Source organism: Amblyomma mixtum, chromosome 7 (assembly GCF_055824585.1).
Source record: "Amblyomma mixtum isolate Tamu chromosome 7, ASM5582458v1, whole genome shotgun sequence".
In the NCBI taxonomy this organism is placed as follows: Eukaryota; Metazoa; Arthropoda; class Arachnida; order Ixodida; family Ixodidae; genus Amblyomma; species Amblyomma mixtum.
In genome coordinates, this window is record NC_143018.1 from 91,244,808 (window position 1) to 91,269,209 (window position 24,402).

Sequence of the window (24,402 nt, forward strand, 5' to 3'; positions counted from 1 at the left end):
CCGCGGTTGGGTTCGAACCTGGGTTCTCCGGCTTAGTAGCCAAGCGCTCTAACCACTGAGCCACCGCAGCGGGTAAGCATCGATTCGGTGGACGCGGTTTTGCGGCGAGCGTCTTTAAATCTTTCCTCTCACGTCACTATTCTCTGTCTTCACGGGGGTGGTGGTGAAAACATTTATTAGGAAGGGACAGGAAGGAGGCTGACAGAAGAACTTTCCTGAAGCGCGTGTTGTCGGGCTAGTTGGTTGTGCATGGTATATAAGTGAATTGCGCAACAACTTACACAGGAAACAGAAAGAAACACATACAACAGTTCACGAGTGGAACTACCAACTGTTTAAATGAGTAGAAGTTCAGATTTATTTAAACAGTTGGTAGTTGCGCTCGTGAACTGTTGTATCTGTTTCTTTCTGTGTCCTGTCTAAGTTGTTGCGCAATTCACTTATATACTATGCAGAACCAACTAGCCCGACAACACGCTCTTCAGGAAATATCAACGTAGGATGAACCCCTCCATCTCCCTCACCCTAGCCGGACAACGCATCCCCCGTGTCGACTCTTGTCGCATCCTGGGTATGCCACTGACCTCCAACACTTTCACCTCTGCCATCGATCAGTCCATACGCACATGCCACTCAATCACACACTTTCTCCGCCGCGTATTCTTAAAACATGCCGGCCTCTCCGAGACACATGCCAGCCGTCGTGCTCACGCGCTGGCCCTGAACAAATTTTTATACTATATTCCTTACTGCCCCCTTACAAGTACACAACAAGACAAACTAATCCGGGCCCTCAATACGCTATACAAAGCAACACTAGGGCTCCCCCCTCAGGCTTCTACAGGCACCCTGTACAGAACAGGCCTTTTCCATCCCCTTCCAGCCCTCCTTAACCTGCACCGAGAGAGACAAATCATCCGCCTGTCCAGTTCATCAGCTGGCAGTGGATTCTATCACAGACTCCCTACGCACCCATCTCTTTCCCAGACCCACCGCAGTCTCCGATCTACCCCTCTAACCTCCGCCTCGCACCCATTCCACGCAACATGTCCGCCCACACACACGCAGGCCGCCGCCAGGCATAGGCATACAACCACAAGCCACCCTTGGACGCTGCAGCGGAGGCCTACACGGACGCCTGTCTCACGGAAACCGCGGGCTCCACAGCAGCCTTCTTCCTCCACACATGCCTCTCTACAACCATCACCCACACAACCGGTCCATACACTTCCCCACCCTCCACGCTCGCTCTAGAAATACACGGGATCGCCGATGCCATCACATACTTTGCCACCCTACCCCCCGCCCCCCCAATACTTTGTCTATACAGAGTCGCAGGCAGCTCTGCGTGCCTTCCATGAAAGAGCCCTCCCTTTCCCTACCCGATCGGCCTTAGATGCCGCCCTCTTAGCATTAAGCCCACGACCGGTGACCCTTCGGTGGATTCCTGGTCACATGGACATCCCCGGCAATGAGCTGGCTCACCAGCTTGCCTGCGAAACTGTACACCGGACGTCGGGGATCTCATGGACGAACCCACCGACGGAGCTGGCGGTCAGGGCTTACAGACGCACTGTCGACGAATACTACACGCAGCAAAAATTAGACTTAGCTGATTTACCGTCACCGCACCCATCCTTATCGATCCGCGAAGCTCGCATTCTTCGCCGAATACAGTTCAATCTCCTACGTACACCAGCCAAACTTTATCTGTACGGGCACACTTCCACACCTCAGTGCCCAAACTGTCCACACATACGATATATGCAGACATAGAACACTGCCTTAACACAATGCCACGTAGCCTTCCAGCCGCCCGCCTATTCTTTCCCGCCACCCCCACCGTGGCGCATCTGGCATGCCTCCTGGGACCTGAACCTGCAACGCGCCCTCGTCACCTTCACCCAGGACCTATTGAACGCCTCACATAAAGGCTGTTAATAAAAATTGTCACACCACCACCACCACCACCAACTGTTTAATGGGGAGATACAACAACAGCATATATACAGAAAAGCAGAGCATGCTTAGAGCAGGCACACGCAGCACAAAGACCGCAATGTTATTCAAACGAATCAAGATATCTAACTTCAGCATCATAGATCTGCAACGAAGCATCACTTAAGCAGCGATCAGATAGTTTTTTAACATGGAAGGCCTCTAAGACATTGGTAAGGCTTTTACATTGGTACTCCTGCTTAGAATCTTTGTCATCTCAAATCTTGCCCTACACGTGCAGTAAGAAATGTGCCTTACAAGGTTTGAGTTATTATCATTATTGTCAACATTTTTTGCATGTTCCCGTAGCCGGTCATTAACGCAACGGCCAGTTTGGCCTACATAGGAAGAGCCACAAGTAAGGGGCAAGCTATATACCACTCCAGTGGCGCACTTAACATAGGAAGTGCCATGCCTTTTTTTTGCAACCCCTTTCACAAACGCCAGAAATGCGGCAGTAATGCTTTGATAGGTTGTTGGGGGCTGAGAACACCATAGGTACATGGTGTCTACCGGCCACTTGCTTCAGGTTACGAGAGACCTGGTGCACATAGGGGACCACAACCGGCTTTGAAGCCGAGTAGTCAGGTCTTTTTGGGCGCCTTTTTGTTTCTGCAGGAGGGTTTCAGCGACGGCAGATATGACCGGACCAGGGAAGCCTACCGCCAAGAGGCGGGAAACCTGATAGCCGAGACTTTCCTGCATGCTATGAGGGCATGACTTGTGAAGCGCCGACTCCAAACAGAGAGACGCAATGGCTCTTTTCACAACCTTGGAGTGTGGTGAGTCGTATCTCAGTAGCTCCTTGTTAGCACGGGGGGAATACATATGGCAAACGTGGCTGCCACGGAACTGCTTTCAATCAATTAGGACGAGGGTTGGTTTTTACACATGAACTCCCAGATAATCATGAGTTACGTTTTTTGGACCTCAAACTTATGTTCCGTGGCAGCCACGTTTGCCATATGTATTTTCCCTGTGCTAACAAGGAGCTACTGAGATACGACTCCTCACACTCCAAGGTTGTAAAAAGAGCCATTGCGTCTCTCTGTTTGGAGTCGGCGCTTCACAAGTCGTGCCCTCATAGCATGCAGAAAGTCTCGACTATCAGGTTTCCCGCCTCTTGGCGGTAGGCTTCCCTGGTCCAGTCATATCTGCCGTCGCTGAAACCCTCCTGCAGAAACAAAAAGGCGCCCAAAAAAGACCTGACTACACGGCTTCAAAGCCGGTTGTGGTCCCCTATGTGCACCAGGTGTCTCATAACCTGAAGAAAGTGGCCGGTAGACACCATGTACATTTGGTGTTCTCAGCCCCCAACAAGCTATCAAACCTTTGCTGCCGCATTTCTGGCGTTTGTGAAAGGGGTTGCAAAAAAAGGCATGGCACTTCCTATGTTAAGTGCGCGCCACAGGAGTGGTATACAGCTTGCCCCTTACCTGTGGCTCTTCCTATTTAGGTCAAACTGGCTGTTGCGTTAATGATCGGCTACGGGAGCATGCAAAAAATGTTGACAATAATGATAATAATTCAAACCTAGTAAGGCACATTTCTTCCTGCACGTGTAGGGCAAGATTTGAGATGACAAAGATTCTAGGCAGGAGTACCAATGTAAAAGCCGGGCTTGTCTTAGAGGCCTTCCATGTTAAAAAACTATCTATCTGATCGCTGCGTAAGTGATGCTTCGTTGCAGATCTATGATGCTGAAGTTTCATATCTTGATTCGTTTGAATAAAATTGCGGTCTTTGTGATGTGTGTGCCTGCTCTACGCATGCTCTGCATTTCTGTATATATGCTGTTGTTGTTTCTCCCCATTAAACAGTTGGTAGTTGCGCTCGTGAACAGTTGTATGTGTTTCTTTCTGTGTCCTGTCTACGTTGTTGCGCAATTCACTTATATACTCTAGAAGAACTTTCAAGGGTTGGTTTTAGTGGAATTAAAATAATAAATTGGCTTCCGGCTGTGTGGCAGTTCGAGAGCATTGCCAAGCAGGAAACGTGGATGCTGTTTCGGAAGGGTGGTGCCCGCATGCTCGTCTCGTTACTACTTTAGCACACACAGCCGCCGTCTGGGCGATACACTGGCAACCTGCAGGAAAATGTGTGGTGTTTATGCTCAGCTGCTTCGCAAGACCAATTCCTTGCCGAGTTCTGAGGTTTTCGGAGAACGCTGGTATCGGGGCACTCTGGGCGTAGCAAACTGAGGGCTTTGCGCAACACCGGGGATGCTCACAGGCTGTCTTTACTTGCACACCGAGTTGTGTGGCCAGCGCAGAACAGGTAGTCAGGGCTGCGACTACAAGAACGGCTGCTGAGGCGTGGCGAATGCCTGTCGTGGTCGTCACAGAACTGACCTTGCGGTCGTATTCAAACGCGGTGGTCGTATCAGCGATAAAGTCACCGTAGTATTCACTCTTGAAGGTGTGGTCATGTAGCTCCGTCAGGTTGCGGTGAGTCTTCTTGACGAGGTCCACGTACGTCTATAGGAAGCCGTGGGTGTGGCCGGATACTCCAGGACCGCTTCTAGAGAGGCCACTACCTTTGGGATGAGGTGCACAGGATCCTCGTCAAAATCTTAGTTATTCCATGAGTGTGGACGGGGGGCGGGGGGGGGGGGGGGCGGAGGGGACAGATGCTGAGCCCTGCTGGGTTCCGCGCCGAAAGACATGCCGTCACTCCTGAAAGCCAACCGGCTCTAGCCCGTGCGCGTTGGCGCTGGCTGAAGACAAGGCGGCCTTTCCTTATTTTTTCAACACATACCTTACCGTATGATAATGTACCGCACCAGATATCACATCGAAATAGCCGTTTACATGAGACGCATCTCTAGTCCTTAACGTCACTAGAGCCCTTTGAGACTCCAGCCCCTAGCATTGGGATAGGGCCGCCACCGATGCCTCTCTACTTTGGAAAGGGGAAGGGGGAGGGAAAGGTGCTTCTGAAGTGTCCAAGCCATGTGGAAGTTATCGCAAGCTTCCCCATCGTGTGGACACCACCCATCGAATTGAGGATCAAAGTGTTTGGCGACTGCGGGACACATTAGGGTATTGGCCTGCAGTCTTCTCAATATTCGTTCCTTAGCCTTACTCAGCTGCCTTGCGCGAACCGGGAGCAAGCGATGACGCTCGTATTGGTTAAAAATTTCTCGGGACCGCTGTAGCGGTTGCCTAACATGCTCTGGTCCAGAAGAGTTGGGGTGAGGTGCCCGGTGGGTAAGCGCTCTGGCGGTCGCGTCAGCGGCTTCTTTATCTCTCAGACCCTGGTGACCTGGAGCCCAGATGATCCGTTTTGGGGTGTTGTCGGCATCAGCGGCTGCTCACTTTTGGAGGTGGTAGGGCAGGGTTGATGCCTCGACTTCCAGATACCTCATACAGATGTGACGGGAATCTGTAATGATTACCCTAAAGTTAGGATCGGCAGCGGCTAGTGCAATGGCTGCCTCCTATGCGTGTGCGGAATGCAGAGCCCAAAGGAAAGCCTGTCAACCTGTGTTCCCTGGTGAACTAAAGCAGCCGTGTAAAACCCCCGCGGCGACGGTCCTCCGATATCTACGTAGTATGCCCCTTTATAGGTGAAGTCCCGGGATGGTAGTCAGATGGGTCACGGTGGGACGGGCGAAAGGATAGGCGGTGGACTAGAAGGCTGTGTGGCACTGTGTAAGGCAGTGTTCTAAATATGCGTATGCGTGTGAATAGTTTAAGCACTGAGGTACGTAACGGGTACAAATAAAGTTTGGCTGGCGTATGAAGCAGATTAAACTGTATTCGGCCAAGGATGTCAGCTTCACGGATCGATAAGGTTGGCTGTGGCAGTCTTGAATAAGCTATTTTAATTTTTGCTGTGAGTAGTATTCGTGAGAGGGGCGCTGCGATCGCCGAGGTGAGCGGACGCGTTCACATCGGCTCTGTCTTCTACAGATGTTTTCGCAGCGATTTCAACAGCATTTTACCGCCAATATTTCACCAACGGATCCGTTAAGTCGAGAGGCATCGGCGGATACCCAGTTTTGAGGTGGGCCACCATTCTTCTCAGAGATATTGAATTATCTGCATTCCGACCGCGCCGTAGCTTCGCTGGGCCTAGGCGCGTTCGCCAGACGCTAGGCCTAGCGGGCGCAACAGCTGCGCGCCGCCGACGAACGCGGCGCCAAGTGTACGGACTGTTTTGAACGAAGCGGCACAAGCCGACGAACGTCACTCAAGAATGAACGTGCAAGTGATGGGGGAAGACATTTCCGCCGAAGAAATTACCGAAGAAGCCGGATGGAAGACCGCCGGAGAGCGGCGTTCGAAAACCCGAGACCGCGGTACGAATTCGACGCACGACATCGAGGCAAGAACGAACGCGCATGGCACCAGCCAGCAAGGTACGAAAACCCAAGAATGTCAAAGGAAAGGTTATTAAAGCGGGAAGCATGCCCAGACTACCGAAGGAGGAAATCAAAATCGTGGTTCGACCACAAGGCGGTCTCGACATCGTTAAGGTCGGCGCCCCGACGGTCACCTCCGCAATCTTCGCAGCCGCTGGCATAACGGGAGATGAAGGTGCAGAAGACACGGTCTGTCCCAATTCACACCAGAACATCGTCGTCGTCAGCACAGCGAAACGAACGAACGCGGACCGCTATGCCAAAATACATGCTCAATATTTCACCAACGGATCCGTTAAGTCGAGAGGCATCGACGGATACCCAGTTCTGAGGTGGGCCACCATTCTTCTCAGAGATATTGAATTATCTGCATTCCGACCGCGCCGTAGCTTCGCTGGGCCTAGGCGCGTTCGCCAGACGCTAGGCCTAGCGGGCGCAACAGCTGCGCGCCGCCGACGAACGCGGCGCCAAGTGTACGGACTGTTTTGAACGAAGCGGCACAAGCCGACGAACGTCACTCAAGAATGAACGTGCAAGTGATGGGGGAAGACATTTCCGCCGAAGAAATTACCGAAGAAGCCGGATGGAAGACCGCCGGAGAGCGGCGTTCGAAAACCCGAGACCGCGGTACGAATTCGACGCACGACATCGAGGCAAGAACGAACGCGCATGGCACCAGCCAGCAAGGTACGAAAACCCAAGAATGTCAAGGGAAAGGTTATTAAAGCGGGACGCATGCCCAGACTACCGAAGGAGGAAATCAAAATCGTGGTTCGACCACAAGGCGGTCTCGACATCGTTAAGGTCGGCGCCCCGACGGTCACCGCCGCAATCTTCGCAGCCGCTGGCATAACGGGAGATGAAGGTGCAGAAGACACGGTCTGTCCCAATTCACACCAGAACATCGTCGTCGTCAGCACAGCGAAACGAACGAACGCGGACCGCTATGCCAAAATACGGCAAATTGACATCCAAGGAAAATCACATGTAGTCAACGCGTATGAAACGGCACCCGATAATGCAACCAAGGGAGTGATTCATGGCATCCCCATTGCGCACGGACCCCAGGCACTGGACGAGAACATAGTAAACCTGAGAAACCCACTTGCACTGGCGGCCAAACGCATAGGCACTACGACCACGGTCGTTATTGCCTTTGACGGACTCAAGGTGCCCAACGTCGTCAGGTACGGCGCAATACTCGTCCGTTGCACGTTGTATCGCAAGCAAATTGACATCTGTTACAAGTGCGGACGCCTCGGCCACCGCATGGGCGTTTGCCCAAATCCCGCCAACCGCATATGCAGGGGATGCGGAGACCGCGACCCCGACAAGGGACACCAGTGCTCGCCCAAGTGTAACCTGTGCGGCGGCGCTCACATGACGGCAGACAAGGCCTGCAAGGCAAGGTACAAGACTCCGTACGTGATTCGCAGGCGACGATGGGAACGCCAAAACGCAAATGCCCAACTGACACAGCAAGACTTCCCGCCCATCCAGCCGCCCAGACTGAGATCAACGTCGAGTTCGCGTGACGGATCCCGCTCCCGCAGCCGGCAAAGGGACAGCCGCGATCAGAAAACATCGAGATCCAGGACACCAACTCCCGGAGATGAGGTGAGCTGGGCGGATACTGTCCGGGGCACCGCGCGGGAGGGGGTCGTAACAGCGCCTGTAGTCCCAGGGCAAAATAAGCAAAATCACAAAGCCGATAATGGCATTTTAGAGGCGCTCAGAAAGGAGAACGCAGAAATACGAAAAGAGAACGCGGTAATGCGCGAATTAGTGCAAAAGCTCATGTTGGAGATGCAAGAACTCAGACGCGAGCACGCCCTGGTGGAACAAAACAAACAAATCGCACAACAGCAGGTGCCAACGAGCGTTCCGGACGCGAACGCGCCCGCCCCGAAGAAACGCGCGCTACAACAACAGCACGAGGGTGGTTTCGAGACCCAGGTTCCAGCCGAAATTACAGACATCAAGACAATGCTGTGCACCATGCAAAGTACCATTGAGACCCTTCACGCAACAGTCCTCGGGCTAGCAAACAGGACCACTAACGTCGAAGGAAACATGCAGATAATAATGAATCACTCCGTATTCACGCAACACGGACACGTGCCGGCTAGCTGTGATGCGGGACCGAGCCATCATCAAGGGCAGGCGGACAACTCGCTTCAGCATCAACATGGCCAATGATAAAGGGATAGTAATATGGCAGTGGAACTGCCGTGGCTTCGCCGGCAAAAAGGCGGTTCTACAGCAACACATCCGGCACGCAACACGTAAACCGGACGTAATATTACTACAAGAAACACTCACCAATGCGGCTACTTTGACTGGCTACAAAACGCATGACAGCAAAATCAAGGGGACGCGGCCGGGCGCCCCACCCCGGCCGCTAGTGCAGTGTGCCGCGCGCGCGATTAATCCGAGACAGGACGCTACGTGCGCGCGGCTATGTACATACAGTTTACTTCTTGTGTAAGTGATTGTGCGCAGTGGCCGCTCGCGCGCACTTATTTTCGGACAATGCTTGGACATTAGCGCGCGAGCGGCGCGACCTTGATTACTTTTGTATTTTGTAAATAGTGTACAAAGCTCTCCCCTGTCCTTTCTTGCTGTCGCTCCCCTCTATACTTCTCCTCACTATCCTCTCCCTTTCCCTTTCGTTTCCGCCGGCTGCAGCTCGGGTGCTTAAGATATTAGATAGCAATTGCCGCGGCCGGCAACACTCTTTTGCTTCACTTTTTATTTTTTAAATAAACCACTACCACCACCACCACCAAATCAAGGGGAGGGGTGTATGCACGCTCGTTAGGAAGCGTCTCACATTCGTTGAACATGAACTAAGTGGCGTCCAGATGGAACACGCTTTCATCGAACTGATACCCACCAAGCAGAGGAAACAAAGTATATTCATATTGAACGTTTACAGCAGCCCGTCAAAACACCGCCAACGCTTCCGTGCGCTGTTTCAGAAGACGCTGAAGATTGCCGGGTCCCGGACGTTGATTGCGGGGGGCGATTTCAACGCGGCAGACACAGCATGGGGTTACGGATACAGCACGACCAAGGGAAGACAACTCGGACAAGATGCGCATGAACTCGACTTCATGTTACTTACGGACCCGGCGCACCCGACAAGAATCGGTAACTCTACTACCAGAGACACGACCCCGGACCTTACGTTCGCCCGAAATACCGGGACGACGACCACCACGTGGAAAAACACGTCGACCGACCTTGGGAGCGACCACATGATCGTCGAAATATACGTCCAGACGCCAGACAAGGCACAGGACAGTAAGCGAAAATTCCAATGGACCGACTGGGAAGACTTCAGAAAGAAAAGAGACCAAAAAGAATCTGCAGGCGATACAATCACGGACATCGAAGCCTGGACCCGCTCGCTGGTTGCAGACGCCAAAGCGTCAACCAAGACCATCGAAACTGAGGTTGAAACGGACAAGATGGACAGCCGCCTGGCGCATCTCATCGAGGCGAAGAATTCGATCCTGGCCAGGTGGAAGGGCCAGAGACTCAATCGGAGACTTAGAAAGAAAATAGCTGAGATCAACCGCAACATCGAGGAGCACTGCCGAACGCTCAACCGCCAGCAATGGGACGAGTTATGCAATGCAGTCGATGGACAACTGCACAACGGGAAATCGTGGAACCTGCTCAGGTATCTGTTGGACGAAACGAAGACCAAATCCCACCAGACTGACTGCCTCGCACGTCTATTACACAGGGAGCTCGAGAAGTACGGTGAAGATGCAGTGACCGTCCAGTTACTAGCCAAGTACTTGCCGCACACGTCGACTGCACAACACGGCCCTTATGATGGGGATCCGAATGTAGAATTGGATAAGGACTTTAGTGCAGAAGAGATCAGGACGGCGCTGCACAACCTACACAGCAGATCGGCGCCAGGCCCTGACGGTGTGTCGAATCGCGCCCTGAAAAATCTTGACGACAAATCCGTGGAACAGTTAACGGCATTTATCAATGACTGCTGGCAGCGCGGCACCCTCCCGCAACAATGGAAAACTGCGAAAATGATACTAATCCCGAAACCCGGAAAAGCACCGAGCCTCGAAAACCTTCGCCCCATATCGCTGACGTCCTGCGTCGGCAAGACCATGGAGCACGCATTGCTTAACCGCTGGCAAGCCCACTTAGAGCACAAAGGGGCATACCCACCATCCATCATAGGATTCCGCCCACAATTGTCCACGCAGGACGCAATGATACAACTGAAGCACCACGTTCTTGATGGCAAGACGAGAGGCACCAAAGCAATTCTCGGCCTCGACCTTGAAAGCGCGTTCGATAGAATCGCGCACTCGGCGATCTTACACCAGATATCGCGGCATAACCTAGGTGTACGCACGTACAACTACGTTAAAGATTTCTTGACAGACAGGCGAGCTGTTTTAGTGGCAGGGGACCTCCAGCTAGAAGAGCAAACGCTGGGGAGCACCGGCACCACGCAAGGCTCCGTCATCTCGCCCACGCTCTTCAACCTGGTCATGATCGGCCTAGCAGAAAAGCTACAAGAACTGAAAGACGTCCGGCACACAATATACGCCGACGATATAACCCTTTGGGTGCACAAAGGCAGCGACGGTCACATCGAAACGGCACTGCAACTAGCAATCGAGACAATAGAGGAATACCTAGAGGGTACGGGTTTACGATGTTCGCCGAAAAAGTCGGAACTCCTACTCTACCGCCCCACGCAGAGGGGCAGACCACCCGGGAGTGGTCGCAATGCGGCAACGACAAAGCGCGAGTACGAAGAGATCAGACTACGTACGAGAGACGGAGCAACCATCCCGATAGTACACACAATAAGGTCCTCGGCATGATAATCGAGGCCAACGCGTCAATGGCGAAACGATCACTAAATTAAAGCACAAGACAGCTAACGCCATGCGAATCCTCAAGAGGGTCACTAGCAGAAGAAACGGAATGAGGGAGGAGAGTCTCACACGACTCATACACTCTTTCGTCATTAGCCATATTGCGTACGTTGCGGCATTCCACAACTGGTACAAGGGAGAAGAAGCCAAGATCAATGTCCTCATTCGCAGGGTGTACAAGATAGCACTGGGTCTACCCGAGTCCACCAGCACGCATCGCTTGCTCCAGCTCGGACTTCACAACACGCTTAGCGAAATCGCCGAGGCGCAGCGCACTTCACAACTGGAAAGATTAACGGGAACGACAGCAGGCCGCCAGATCATGGAAAGTCTCGGCATCCGTTACCACGTACAACAAGGCCAGAAAGTCGCCATTCCAAACGCGATCAGACAAACGCTAAGAGTCGACCCGATTCCACGAAACGTCCACCCGGAACACAACCGGGGAAGAAGAGTGGCCAGGGCCAGAGCTCTCCTGCACAGCCACGGAGACGATACGGGGACAAGGTTCGTTGACGCCGCGGAATACGCAGAACGCTCGCGATTCGCGGTTGCGGTCGTCGATTCGTGCGGCAAAACGCGCATAACGTCAAGTGTAGCGTGCGAACGCGCAGAAGAGGCGGAGGAAGCGGCGGTGGCACTCGCCCTCACGGATCCGACGTGCACCGTGGTTCTCTGCGACTCGCGTCAGACGGTTACAAACTTCGCCAAAGGATGGATCTCACAGAGAGCGGCCCGAGTCCTGAGGAACCGACAAGTCCAGCAGGAGGTAGAATTCCAAACCAGAATTCAATGGTTCCCGGCGCACATGGGAGAAGTATCGAGGACGTATCGCAACCTCAACGAGACGGCACACGCCAAGGCGCGCGAGCTCGCGAACCGCGCCGGCGACCGTCGTTCGTGGAATAGCACCAAAGACTGCTTGACCAGCTACAACGAAATTACCAAGGCCCTCTGCCTGGCCCGCCGAACCTTCCCTCCGCCCAGCGACAAGCTGGACAGGGCGCACGCGGTGACCCTCAGACAACTGCAGACGCTCACGTACCCCAACCCGGAACTATACCACAGGCTTTACCCCGGTACATACCCGAGAAATATATGCAAGGTCTGCAACGCCAATGTATCCACTTTAACTCACATGCTCTGGGACTGCAACAAAAACCTTCACGGTGCTAATTCCGGAACCCTCCCGCCGCGGTTGGCCGCTGCCTTGCGCAGCCCCAGCTTCGGGGACCAACTCTGGGCCGTCCACCAGGCCCGCGAGGCGACGGCGAGGCAGCGCCTCGACGTCCCCACGTGGGAGACCTAAGGCCCCGTCGGCGAAAGCTCTGCAGGACTATGAATAAAGTTGTTACCAACCAACCAAGTAGTATTCGTCGACAGTGAGTTTGTAAGCCCTGAACGCCTGCGCCGTCGGCGGGCTCATCCATGGAATCCCCGGCGCCCGGTGTATAGTGCCGCAGGCAAGCTGGGGAGCCAGCTCATTCCTTAGAATGCCCATGTGACCAGGGATCCACCGAAGGGTCACCGGTCGTAGGCTCAATGCTATCAGTGCGGCATCTAAGGCCGACCAAGTAGGGAAGGTTAGGGCTCTTTCATTAAAAGCCGACAGAGCTGCCTGCGAGTCTGTGTAGGCTTTCAGGCGGCAGGTTGAGTGGTAAAGTGTTTGATGACATCGGAGATTACGTGCACTTCTACGGCGAGAGTGGTGCGTGTGGAGGTGATGAAAACCGGAAGTGACGTGTGGCTTGCTTAGAGCGGCGCTTATATATACACGTATTCGTGTGGTCTTTCCTAAAGACCTTCGACGGAAATGCCTTTGAGATACTCGCACTAGTTATGAACTAGTAAACAAATATATTTAACGAGTGGCTCACGGTGACACAAATGCTTTTGCATTCGCAGCAGGTCAGTGTTCTTAAGTGCCCTTCGTAATTTTTTTTCGAATGTGCAGCGGAATGCAGTGACCGAGCAGGACGAACTGTGGCCCGGAGGCATCGTTCCTTACGTCATTACCAATAGCATCCGTAAGTACACGCGAAACGCTTAGCTAGACGTAAGGTCAGCAATAAACAACAAAAATTCCCTTAACTCATTTGTTAGCCTGTCAACATGATTCTTGAGCCCAGTCCGGGTGCCGCTATTTGAGGTCGTGATGTTTTATTGGAATGTACTCATGCGCTTATTTATTTCTTGGAGCATACTGCAGGCCCATTGAAGCACCCTGGAAGAAGGGGCACCATAAACACAAAAACTGTACAAAGAAAGACATGAAGCAAACCAACAACTCAATGAATGGCCTGTTCTAAGGAATTACTGTCAGCTACTGATGGTGATGGTAGCTGATTTCACTCATTAATGGTGCAGGGAAAAAACACGGCTGCAAGGAGCAGACAAGATAACGGAGGAAACAAAAGTGGTTAAAGTGGTCTCTAAAAAAGCCTCAATATAACGTTGTATTATTATATACACACTAAATATTAGTTGTAAAGCCTTTGTCAAAAGTGTCCAGACCACAGGGCTCGCTGTCATGGAGTGCACAGGGATATCTACGGGACCCTTGAGGTTGCAGAACACGGCTGGATGAGTGTGGATGGAAAGTTGTGTCCCACCCTAGGGATCTACAGCCACAGTGATGCTGTAAGTGCCTTGCAACATGGCTCTACAGGTAACCAAGTGGCCGGGCACCTTTGAAAAAGGCTGTACGAAACTAGGAGCTGTACTTTTCGATACTTGGGCGGTACAACATTTTGCGATATTTTCTTCGTTTTTGTAACGCCCTTTATGTTCCGAACGTGCGCGAATCTCTCTGGTGGTCATTGGGTGCTTTCTTTAAAAGACCGGTTAGAAGAGACCGGCAGAGACCACACCCTCCACCCCGCGTCAGTGTTCCACTGAATGACTCTGTGGCCGCTGTCCAATATGGCGGTGCGAACATTATTGGACGCGTGGTCGTCGGACCACCTGCAGATGCCATTTGGGCCTGCTAAACGGTGGTGATGAAGCGTACTCGCTTCCTTTCCCTTTTGTTCCAGGTCGCTCCACGAAGAAGATTCGGCAGGCCATGGACGGGATCGAGTCCCACACTTGCCTTCGCTTTGTGCCCCGGAAAAAGCATCCTAACTACATTTCCATTATGCGTGGAGACGGGTGAGTCTTCTGAAGAAGACTACGTGCCATGCATTCCAGAATTCAAGAGCGTACGCTGTAAATTACCATGTTGAGGAACACCTTCTAGACTTCACCATTCTGTAGTGTCCAGAAGTCACCATGATGTACAAAACATGATGCATCTGAGCACTGTCCCGATCAGGGTATCGTTTCTCAAACCCACGCTTACCGCGTGGTCAGGGGTAGAAAATCATAAAAGGGGCTCACTTCCCTGCTTCCTAGCTCAATTGTCTTGTTCGCGTTTAATAGTAAATATAGCCTTCTCCTTTTTATATCAATCAAATAGTAAGCCGATAACATGCGCCTCAAGCGAGTCAAATGGAACGTCTAAACCACGCGAAATGTGCTTTTATTTGCGGCGCAATAAAGATGCCAGCTGAGCAACAAACAGAACGAAACACTGATCACGCCAGGTTGTTCAAATTACGCGTGTTGCCTGACACTCCATACACATTGAATGATGTCTTACTCAGCTCGCAAGCCTGTCTGGTCTTTACCGAGTTCAGCTCAAATTATTAAGGCGAAAGCCTTTAATGGCTCCTACTAGCGGTGTCCGTCCGTGCTCGCAGCGTCCGTCCGTGCGCTGGAATCGTGCCAACTGTGGCCGCTCCTTCGCGCAGCGGCGCAACCTCCTCCGTAATTTCTTTTCCGCAAATTCACTTTCTGCACTACGGGGCCTCTTCCAATTCCTAATTCTTTCACTAACACTTGCTCCCTTTCTCTGCAAACGGATGACGGGTGTCCACCGAGAGAAGCGTGACAGTTACTGTGTAATTTCCTTTCCTCAAATAGACTTTCCATTTTATTCACTACGGCCCCTCTTTGACTTTCTTCTTTCTCCCTTCTTGTACGGTGCGGTTCGGGTGTCCACTGCGACGGTTGCTACGCAACGGCTCTTGCAGCAGCCGCAACAACAACAAAAAAGCACGATTTAGGTGTCCACTGACCCAGGGAGCCAGTTGTGAGCGCTTCTTTTCCTTAAAATGATCGGAGTGTAAAACGTGAACGCTAGCGCCAAAGAACACAATGAACGCCGAACGGACAACTGCGACGGCGACGCCGCGAAACGGGCGCCAAAGAGCGGCGCTCTAGAACACTGCAATCAAAATAGAGACCGCAGTGACCAAATACAATAAAAAGCGCACATGCAGGAATCCCGCCACGCGCCAAGCGGTTCGGGGAAGCGGCAGTGGGTTGACTACAAGGCTTTCGCCAAGCGCACTTTAGAATTTCCAAAGTGAATTCGGTAATTTTTTAATTTTCTGCCATTAGTCTCGAAGACCTCTTGAGCTAAAAGCGGAAAATTGGAGCTAGATAAGGCTAAGAACAAAGACTACAAAGCAAAGGTTTGACTTATTTAATAATAAAACACCCCATAATTCGACCATTACTTGAACCTTGCCTTTCCCTCATGCTTTCATTATGACTTAGGTGTTACTCCCACATCGGCCTCCAGGGCGGTGCTCAGAACGTATCCCTTGGCTTCGGCTGCCTCTACCGGGGCACCATACTCCACGAGCTGATGCACGCTATAGGGTTCGACCACGAGCACTCACGCTCCGACAGGGATGAGTACATCGACGTCTTCCCGGAGAACGCCGAACCAGGTGAGGAAATCCTCAGTTGGATTGGGGACTTTTGCTGCGAGGTTCTGCTTTGGGCTCGTGCAGGTGCGCAGGGCCTCACAAACAACCTAACTGAAGCGGATATGCTCCAGTGTGTTTAGAGTATTTTCTTACGACACTGTTCTTCGTCCATAGTTTTGATTTCGGTAGGCTTTGAGCGTACGCGAATCCGGAGGTGTTGGGGTTAGTAGCTCCGAAACTCAGCCCCTGGAGAGGACCAAATCACAAATGTCATGCTCAGAAATCTAGATGACCGTTCAATTTCCCTTCTCACCGACTACTTCAATGAGTGCTGGGAAATGGGGGCGCTACCTGCTGAATAGAAGCACGGGAATATAATTTTCATTCCTAAACTAAATAAGCCCATTAACGCCCAAAACCTCTGTCCCATTTCGCTGACTTCGTGCTCGGGCAAACTGTTTGAGCATGTCATCCTCACCCGTCTCACGCAACACATGGAATCCCATGGACTATATCCACATACTATGGTAGGACTTCGAGCCCACCTCTCGGCACAGGACGCCCTACTGCAGAATTCACACGCTATCCTCAATGACATGTTACATCACACCAGAACAATCCTGGCAGTCGACCTTACCAAAGCATTCGACAAAGTTACGCACAGCGCCATCCTGCAGGGCATCCTAGAGCTGCAGTTGGGGCCTAAGACCTACAACTATATCCGGGCCTTCTTGAACAGTCGCACAGCCTCACTGCATATAGATGATATACAGCCCCCCCCCCCCCCTTCTTCACACTTGGTAATGTTGGTACCCCGCAAGGGGCGGTGTTATCTCTCTTCCTCTTCAACCTCACCCTCATCCCCCTTCTTCTTAGAAGGGTTTCACATTCATGAGCCGGTCTAGACGAAGCAGACAATCTCAAGGTGCTGCATGCCTTTGTGCTCAGCCGCATTCTTTACGCCACTCCTTACCTGAACCTCTCGTGTGCGGATAAAGACACGATCAATGCTCTAATCCGCATGGCTACCAAAGCAGCGCTAAACCTACCAAAGAGCACTAGCACGGACAGGCTCTTCAAGTTAGGAATGCACAACACTATGCAAGAACTTATAGATGCACATCGCTACACACAGTACCTTCGTCTGGCTGTCACGGAAACCGGACGATATATACTGGATTCTCCGGGAATTCGCATACCGGCACACACGACAGACTTCATCTCTCTCCCTCGCGCCATACACACCGCGCTTACCCTGAAACCCCTTCCTAAGAATGTCCACCCTGAATACCATCAATCCCGCCGAGTCGCGCGAGCCAAAGCTCTCCATAAAGAATATGGCACTTCAGAGGATGTGCGCTGGGTAGACGCCGCGTGTGGTCCAGACCGTTCAGTAGCTGGGGCTTACCATCCAGCAGCCCCCCCCCCCCCCCATTTGCCCATTTCATAGACTCCCCTTGTACCCCGGAAGAAGCAGAGGAAGCAGATATCTACAGCAATAGCCATTGCCCAAACCAATGCGGCTTATATACTTAGCGATTCCAAAACCGCCATTCTTAACTTCGCCGGCGGACGCGTCCATCCCCCCGCGTGGCAGATATTGAGAATGTGCCCCCTAAATCCCGATAGGCTTATTGAGCTCGTTTGGGTGCTGGCTCACTCTGGCAATCCCGGAAATGAGGCCGCCGATAACATAGCCCGAGGACTTATTTGCCGGGCAAATGGCGACCCCAGCCGGGGTTTCTCGAGGGAGCGGGCACACACGTTCTCAGAACAAAATCAACAAGCACGCCTTGCCTGTCGACTCTATCCCCCTCCCCACCCTGCCTATCCCACTCACAACAAATCCTCTGGAGGTGACTCCAGACCCGAACACTTCCTACCCCTCAGCGTCTATCCTACTTCCGCCATGTTTCCCCCGAGTGCACTCTCTGCGGAGAATCGCACGCCACCCTGGACCACATCCTCTTCGGGTGCCCTGCCGATCCTCTCCCGCAGGGACAGCCCGCCATCGGTACATGGGAGGAATGGCAGGCACTCCTTGACTCGCAGGACCCGGACACGCAACTTCGCTGTGTGAACCGGGCCCTACGTGGCCTGGACACATGCGCGTAATGTGACGGCTGTGCGGTGGCCCTGAGACCTTGCACGGTCAAAACTCGCTTGCTTAAAATAAAGTTTTCCATCCATCCATTGCAGGAGATGCAGCAAGTCACTGTTCATCACACCACAGTACTTTTCGCTGTTCTGTGTGCCCACTATACTGACGTTACTGCACACTGCAAGCGAAAGCATACGTGAGGAAAAGATTGGTGTGGTTTAGCTCTGGTTAAACCGGGTTGGTTGCGAAAGCAATATAATGCAGAAGCAGTAGAGCAACTAGATTCAAATATAGACTCTTCGTCGGCGACCTCCATGGCGAGACTCCTCGACGAGCGCGGCACGACCGGCTCCTTCTGGCTGCGGGGGAGAGAGTAAGGTGACGTCACGCGTCGCCATAGCATCGGAGAGGCTGACGTCACACCATCTGTTAGGCACGGCGGTGGCTCCTCGAGGAGCAGGGTTGTCCACGGACCACGCGACGAGCGGTTAGACCTGGCGTAGTATTGCTTTCGCAATAAAAGAGTGTATATAAGTTATTCAAAGCACTCTGTTGTATATCGCTCCAGTTTCATTGTTCGTAAGGCAATGAGCGCCGTTATGGGGAAGAGAAGAAACAGAACCAGAAAGTTTGGTGCCTCTAATCGTTATAAAATAGGTCTCTAGTCGTCCCTGCGATGCCCAGGGAGTGGGCTGTTGAATAAATGCCGTGACTGACGTGCAGCTTCCGTATATGTGAAGCTTGCGAAATAGGATTGGCCTCTCAATTATGACTGGCGGGGCGAACTTAATGCCCTATTGTAGTGAACGTGTCGGTCAATTCACCCAAGGCTGTGAGGTTGTGTGGATTATGCGCAGCTGCCTAAGATATCACTAGCTGTGTCTCGTCCTTGTCTTTTCGTGGTTTGCATGCTCTGGCGCCATTTTCTTCAAATCAAGTATGCACCAACTCGCCCAAGAAGAAGTGTTAATGCTAAAAACAATAGGTAGTCGGTTTTGTACACAGCCCCGTCTTAATTTGTGAATGTTGTCCCTCAAAGAGAACAATGTACCGAATACAACGTTTGGTTTGATATACAAGTTTTCTTTTACAGCCTGGAATTCGACTGTGTGGTGAAGTGGCCAGCTCACTGGTGCCCGTCGAGAATAAAAAAATGTAATAGCTGTATCCTGGCACTATTCACAAGCTGGGCTAGAATATACCCAACAATTCTGGACAAAAGCATTTTTAAACAAGAACCTGTTTATGAACGCAGTTTTTTCATATATTGTAAGATTTCACTATAACAGTCAATATACCTGCAGATCTCCCGCCGGCAAGTTTCCATTTTTTTGTTATTAACGTTTTTGTTATCGTCAAAAGCGTTCCCCATTGGTTTTATATGGCAGTGTTAACTGTTCGATGCGAGCGACGAAAAAACAGTTTAAAAAGGATTTCGCTACACATCGGAAGAATGGACTATTATCTTCAATATTTCCACAACAGTGCCTCACAGTTTTCCAATATTCAAAATTTTTTCCATGAATGTTGGACATAGTTGGATGTTGACGATAGGACAGAGCAGGTTGCTGTGCAAAATGATTGAGAGATTTCAAGTTCGCAACACAAATTACAGTGAAAACCAAAATTTAATGATGTATACATAGCTGTAAGTGAGAGGACGAAATTAACAAGGAGAAAGCGTGGAGTAGTTTCAATGAAGTGTTGACGGTGGTGGATTGAAACACTTACTGCATGGAAGTCACGTTACAATTTTTTAGCGCGATGCATTAAGGTTCCCGCACAGGTCGAAACTAGGCGTCAGCGTGAACGAAGCATACTCAGAGAAGCAGGTGGCACTCGTGTCACATAGGCCGCGTGAGCTCGTGATGTCATCACAACCTGCACACCGTGACGGGTGGAAGTTAAATTAATGACTGGTGGCTGGAGGTTGTTTGGGAAGAGCAAAATAGCTTTCACAAGCCCCGCCAGTGGCTGTGTTTTAAAGAGCCATCTGCCGCGGTGGTGGCACATAGCTTAAAAGCGCTGCACCGATGTTCCAGGAGTCGCATGATGACTCCCAGCGATCTATGAATGTAAAGTAGAGAATAAAGTTACTGAATTAGAATTCCGCAAATATGGGCCTTTATCCATTGACGCTAGCGCCTCATGCCCTCATTGAGGAGATTTAGTGTCCACGCCAGTTTTTCTTCGTCATGTGACTGTCAGAACGTTTGTTTATTTAAGTAGCCTAAGGGCCCGGCTGGGCATTACATAGGGAGGTAGGGCAGATAGCAAAGTTACTCAAGGGTTCACTTCATAATTAATACAAATATAGGAAAGGCAGTAATAAAAGAACAAAGCGTGAATTATCAAACTGGATTGGAGTTATACATCGTGGGCATAGTGCAGTGTGCAGTAAAAAAAAAAAATATGTACACGCACAAGGCAAACCAGATGTACAAGGCGGTAAGTTCAAAAAGACTGCAATGCTGCGCGCCTGATTCAAGAAATGTTAGTAACGGCGAACGGAAATATGATGATTAATAGCCACAATGCAACCAGGTAAACCATTCCACTCCCTTATAGCCAATACTAATGGAGAATTCTGAATATTCATTGCGCGGGCGAAAATTGTTTGAATTTTATACGCATGGTGGGAACGCGATGACATGTGATGTGCTGCTCTGATGTGCCTGTGTGCGAAAGTTGAATGGTTGTAGTAGAGGGAGTGGAACAACGATAGACGAAAGAATTTCCGTCGTATATGGAGGTCCAGAAGATTTAGAGATTGCTTAATTATTACTATTAAATAGCGGATAGAACTGCTGAAACCACATGCTGGAGTGTCTGAATGGTTTTGTGCTCGTCGCTAACCATATACTTCTCTCTTCTTCCCTCCCCCAGAAAACAGAGAACAGTTCGACAAGCTGGAACCCTGGGAGAATCGTCTGCTGGTGCCTTTTGACAAGAACTCGGTCATGCTTTACGGCTCCAAGACCTTTGCTCGTAAGCCAAAGCTGAACACCATGCTTGACAAGAACGGCAAGCAACTGAAAGAGGTCTACGACAAGCCGGGAATGAGCCGCAGCGATATTCGCAGGATAAAATTACTCTACCGCTGCAAAAAATAAACCACCACTAAAACACGACAAAATAGCAAATGTTTGCTGATTTTAAAGAAACTTGTAGCCCCACAACAGAGACACCGGCATAGTTTCTTGGGCTAAACTGGAACTACGATATCGACCGAAGAATAGAAGCAAAGCAAGTTGGACAAAACGACAAGGGTAAGAAGATGAGGGTTTGTTAAAACATAAGCTTAAGTACGAAAGAAGCCACCAGTCATTGGGGTTACGGTAACCAGAGAGAAATAGAATTCTGCACAAATGCGATCGCAGTACAGCCTGGGACCGTGCATGTATGAAAATATGGTGAGTTTATCTCATTGTTAACGAAGAAAACATTAAAATTTTAAAGCAAATGCTTAGAGGGAGGTAAAAAAGAATAAAGAATGGTAAAACTAGATCAAAAATGGTAAACTGCATTTTTTCGCAGCAATTGAAGATTTCTGAATTTATCGTGAACCCGCCCGGAGTATAGAATAAGCATTTAACAGTGTAGTTCATTGTACTCGCTCCCATTGCATGGGGAAATTTAGGTTTCAGCAATCAGTTACCACGCAGTACAAAGTCGCTGAGCATCACGAGGTGGCGGGTAAGGGGACTGAATTGCCTTTGATGTTACATTTAAGCTAACAGCGCAGTTTAATAACTAAAATAAAACAGCACGTCGCATTAGATCGTTGGATGCGTGCCCACACTTCGAACTGAGCTAGAAGGCGATCATAGCACGTCGCACTGTTCAGTAGGGTTCAGGGGCGTGCCAGGCGCGCACCTAAATGTCCGTGCAAACTCCTTCACTTGCCTCATCGCCAGATCACAGACCCCACCCGAGTTTCCCGACTCGCTTCCACCGCAGCTGACGAAGCAGAGTGCCATGAAGAGCAGCTGCTTTCCGCTGTAGGAGCCTAGGGGCGGGAAGGGCCTGTGCTTCGGCGACGCGTTGGCCTCGTAAGCTTCGACAAGGGCGTCCGCTGCGACAGCTCGGCTCAGAGGACGGTCGATGTAAAAGCCTTGGGAGGCGTCTTCTTCGACGCAAGCACTCAGGTTGGCGATGATGCCGGTGGTCCTCGAGTCAAGGGCGTATGCCGTGGTAAGCAGCCAGGCCAGCGCAGAGGCCACTTGCCCGCCGAGGCCTCCGTAGTTGAACGCAGAGGGGAGCCGGACGTCAAACATGGGGAACGATACGGACACCGGAGTCAGTCGGAAGGTTCTTTCGTTGGCAAACGCCACCGACAGGCTTAGGGAGCTAATGGAGCGAGCGACTTCGTCGTCCACTGCATTCCCTGCAACCTGCGACAACATGCGCCAGTTTTCCACTAGCGACTGGGTCATATCGAGCGCTACGTAACTGTGTGTAGGGAGTCTTCTATCACTAAACGGAATTACTGAACTGTATAGCTCAGCCCAGTTGCCGACGACGGTGATGTCTTTTTTGAAGTGGGACCACCTGGACAAGCGACGCCGGAAAGTGTCCGCAATGGCTCGAGTCACACGCTCGGCGCTTGCGCGCGTGTTGCTGCCGTCCAATTCGCTCTCATGCATGCCAAAGAGACCATCGGGCAAGAGGAGGTAAGCCATGCTCAGGCAGAAGGCGCCGTAGCGGGCAGACGCCACCTTCTCATTGCCGCCATAGTAGTTGATAATTAAGCGTTTGTTCGCAAAGAGCGCGGCCACTTGCACCGTGCTCCAGGATGACAGGAGGTGCGCATACTTATCTCCGTTCTTTTGCCAGATGTCGAAGAAGGCGCCAATGAAGTTCGGACCTGTCGTTACAAGTTCGACAGCGGCGGTGTCATTATAGCCAAGCTGCCGCAAAGTGTTGAGCCAGTCCACATTGGAAATTCTAATTCCTGGTGGGGGAATCAATGGCACAGGAGACAACGTGCGGGCGTAATAGTTTGGAACCAAAGAAGAAACCATCGTTTTCTCCAGGTCAACTGTTTCCGCAAGGCTCACCTCTTTAACGTTACCACGTCCATGTCCGAAGCTTCTTCGCAGGTTTGTAAAGTAGGCCTTGAAGGACATGCCAGATGCTGTGTGCGTCGGCTGTTCTAAGATTCGGTAGAACAGTCTACCGGGGTTCACCATCAGCGTAGTCCTATTGCCGGACGGCTTTGGCACGACGTGTACAATGACGTCCCAAGCGAGCTTCAGTGAAGTGAACATCAAGGTCCGCAGAATGTTCGTGTGATCTTGAGCGTACGGCCACGTAATGCCTACCCAGGCCAGAGCTTGCTTGATCTCCGCCAGGTGGTCGGAGTGGCCGCTCAGCACTCGCTCGCAGCTGCTGTAGGCAGCGGCCGCACTCTGGACGCTATTCTGGCCCAAACAGGGCACGCTGATAGTTCGCACACGTCGTGTCATGTGGTCCTGAGCCCTCTGGTAGAGCATCTCGCGAACACTGAGCACTTGCCTGTGCTCCCAGCCGCCGCACACGAAGCGCGTGAAGCTCTGGCACGGGCTGACGGAGGCGTTGATGGAAGACGCCAAGAGGCTGGCGTACTCACGGCACAAAGCCGTCGCACACGCATTTGAAGTGGGCCGGGCCTTGTTGCTGAAGAGGATGATGGCGAGCACGACGGCAGCGATGACAGTGAAGATGTACGTTAGGAGGGCGATGATCCCGACGCGCTTCACTAGACTCCTTCGGCCTGCCTGCGGGTGAAAGGTCGAGATGTTGTTTAGCTTTATACTTGGTGGGCAATAGGATAGTGCCACCGTCATGACTAATAGTCGGATACAATTAAAAAACGAAGCACCTTTTCCCCGTCAGAGGACCGCCTTCCAACCACTGGCGTCGGTCGATTCTCATGAGCCTGCTAGCGAGACAATGCAGGTAGGGGCAGATGAAAGGGGACAGTCCCCTCCCTCCTTGGTCAGGGATAATCCCCAACCTGCATTGTCACAGCGCCGCCTGCACTTCCATGCTAGCAGGTCCACGGGAATCGGCCGTCGGCATTGGTTGGAGGGCGGTCCTTTGACGGGGAAAAGATGCTTCGTACTTGAGTTTTATCCGACTATAGAGTGTACTACGAATGCCTACATTACTGCATTGTTGCTGGTGGGTGCATCTACACAGGCAAGCAACGTTATCGTCTTTGAAAGGGCTGTGAAAGGGGGTCTCAACAATGATGTAATATGCCTAGGG

General features: G+C 51.6%; 2 protein-coding genes across 2 annotated transcripts; one reads left to right on the forward strand and one right to left on the reverse strand.

Moving 5' to 3' along the window:
- Nucleotides 1-6,893: 6,893 nt before the first annotated feature.
- Nucleotides 6,894-21,263, forward strand: LOC149336820 (uncharacterized). The gene is made up of 5 exons (XM_089554240.1): nt 6,894-7,981; nt 13,247-13,319; nt 14,328-14,442; nt 15,895-16,070; nt 21,037-21,263. The coding sequence occupies exons 1-5, from the start codon at nt 7,034-7,036 to the stop codon at nt 21,261-21,263; spliced, it is 1,539 nt and encodes a 512-aa protein (XP_089410366.1). The 5' UTR covers nt 6,894-7,033.
- Nucleotides 21,264-21,974: 711 nt separating this feature from the next.
- On the reverse strand, nt 21,975-23,978 carry LOC149336821 (endothelin-converting enzyme 1-like). The gene has a single exon (XM_089554241.1). The coding sequence runs from the start codon at nt 23,976-23,978 to the stop codon at nt 21,975-21,977; it is 2,004 nt and encodes a 667-aa protein (XP_089410367.1).
- Between the last annotated feature and the right edge of the window lie 424 nt (nt 23,979-24,402).